This window comes from Brassica oleracea, unplaced genomic scaffold (assembly GCF_000695525.1).
Source record: "Brassica oleracea var. oleracea cultivar TO1000 unplaced genomic scaffold, BOL UnpScaffold02255, whole genome shotgun sequence".
Taxonomy (NCBI): Eukaryota; Viridiplantae; Streptophyta; class Magnoliopsida; order Brassicales; family Brassicaceae; genus Brassica; species Brassica oleracea.
In genome coordinates, this window is record NW_013618785.1 from 1 (window position 1) to 2,100 (window position 2,100).

Here is a 2,100-nt window from a genome sequence, read left to right on the forward strand (position 1 = left end):
TGAGGCAACATGAAGCGTACTACAAATCCTATATGGTTATGGCATCCCAGGGGGAGTGTTATAAATCATGAAGTGGATTGTCATTAACCAGGCCCGGTCCAAGACCGGCCAAATACCTAGAAGATGGGGAGATGGCCGAAGCCCTAGAGAGAGGAGAGAGAGAACCGACTTCAGGAGAGAGAGAGGCAGCCACAAAGCTTGGAAAAAAGGAAACTCTTTCCTAATCCTAGTGAGTTTAGGTTTTGGATACTTTTCATTTATCTTCATCTTGTAATCCTTATATAAAGGAACCCATTGATCATTAATAACATAAAAATATTCATTCTCTAAACTCTCTAATTACAACAACAATTAAAATAAAAACTTACTTACTTTGTTCTAATTTTTACCAATCATAGTTTTTCGTTGGACAGTTTAAACTTTCAGCCAAACTCTACCGAAGTTACCACAATTTTCTCTTCAATTCTCCTCTCATTCTCTTCCCAAGTGATACTTAAATACAAAACTAAATAAATAAACTAACTACGTGAAACATGAAACGTGGGTAAAAAGCAAAACATCCTAAACTTAAGGAAACATAATCCCACTACATAAAAAGTAATATGGAAACTAATGGCCACGTTCACTTCTTTCTCAAATACAATCTCATCAGGTTGTTGCTGTCATTGTTGGGAAAAATAGTAAAAAAAAATTACACAAGTGTCAGTCTAAGACAAAACGAAAAACCAATTATTACAATGACATGAGACTCTCAATGTGATTTGGTACAACACTTAAACCTTCTATAAGTTCGGATCCAAGTACACGGAGTCGCTTTAAATCGTCAATTGAAATTCCTAGAAACTTAACTTCTCTTGAACTGTTTTCCTTCGGATCAAAATATATAACTATGAACCCACTCCAATCATCAGAACTTAGGTGAATAAGGTCCCCACGACGTGTATAAATGGAGAATGGTGTATAAACATAGATAAACTCACCTGCGTCAGTAACACCTTTCAACTTCATATCCCTCAAAACCCAAAATGTCTGACGAAGATAAGGTGTAGGAAAGTGTTTGTATACCCATTCGTGATTCTCTGCGTTCACCAAGATCCACAATTCAATACCAGAGTGGCCATTGGAGCTTACCATCAAAGCTAGTCTTCCCTCATAAGATACGAAAAAGCAACCATCCCTGGACGGATAATTTATCAAATGGAACTTTTCAGACCTGACATGAAAGCTCATAATGGCATGAGCCAGAGAAAGACCAGAAAAACATTGATAGTATATGACTCCATTAATGCATATCACACAATCTGACATGCGTCGAGAATGACTTGGGAAGCCTTGGGATAGTATTCTCCATGACTCCTGCGATCCCAATGTAAGAATCCCAATCTTGTCTCCTGTAAGATGGCACAATGCTTTGTATTTACAGTCAATAGGATCATATCCCAAAGATCCTGTGATGTATTTGCCCTCGCTGCCTTCAGGTTCAGGTAAAGTGAAGAACCGTTTCATGGTTGGATTCCAAATCATGAGCTGCGTAGAAGTTTCCAAGTAAACCAAGCCGTGGACGGAATCGTAGCGCTGAAGGAAACCATCACGGGGGATTTTAAATTGATAACTCTCTGTTTGAGGAAAGGAGAAAACAAACAGCTTGTCGCGTTTGCTGAAGATTAGCAGATCACAAGGCTGTGATGATTCCGATGACCTAGCAGCGAATGACTTGATGAAACCTTGAGTTGTGGTGATGGAAGACCATAACTTAGAGACAGAGCGAGACCTCCCAATCGATTTAGCTGGCTGTCTTGAGAGAATCTCGCCCATTAGGTCGAGGGGAACATGCTCTATTGACAGAGATCTATCATTATCATCATCATGTGTTGATCCATCGATTTTATTTTGGTCCATACCTTTTTTGGTAAAACCCTAGTCTTTTCTTCCGTCTGCTAAAGCTTTTAATACATGAATTAAAACGGTTTTCTAATTTTTGGGAGAAAGAAAAGGGGAAAATATGTTAAAAATAAATTAAAGGACCAATTTTACAAATGTAACTGTCATATTGTTAGGATTATCAAATATTTTCCTTCATCCTAACAGAAAAAAATTTCT

The 2,100-nt window shown here is 38.0% G+C and overlaps 1 protein-coding gene across 2 annotated transcripts; it reads right to left on the reverse strand.

The window, feature by feature from the left end:
- Positions 1–604: 604 nt before the first annotated feature.
- On the reverse strand, positions 605–1,995 carry LOC106321643 (putative F-box protein At4g09190). 2 transcript variants are annotated; one of them, XM_013759884.1, is made up of 2 exons: positions 981–1,995; positions 605–659 (listed from the first exon to the last, which is right to left on the reverse strand). In XM_013759884.1, exons 1-2 carry the CDS (start codon positions 1,897–1,899, stop codon positions 649–651), a joined length of 930 nt encoding a protein of 309 aa, XP_013615338.1. In that variant the 5' UTR covers positions 1,900–1,995; the 3' UTR covers positions 605–648. The 2 variants fall into 2 exon arrangements, with proteins under 2 accessions (XP_013615338.1, XP_013615340.1); XM_013759886.1 differs by lacking the exon at positions 605–659 and adding an exon at positions 780–980 and having other exon boundaries at positions 1,066–1,995.
- Positions 1,996–2,100: the final 105 nt, after the last annotated feature.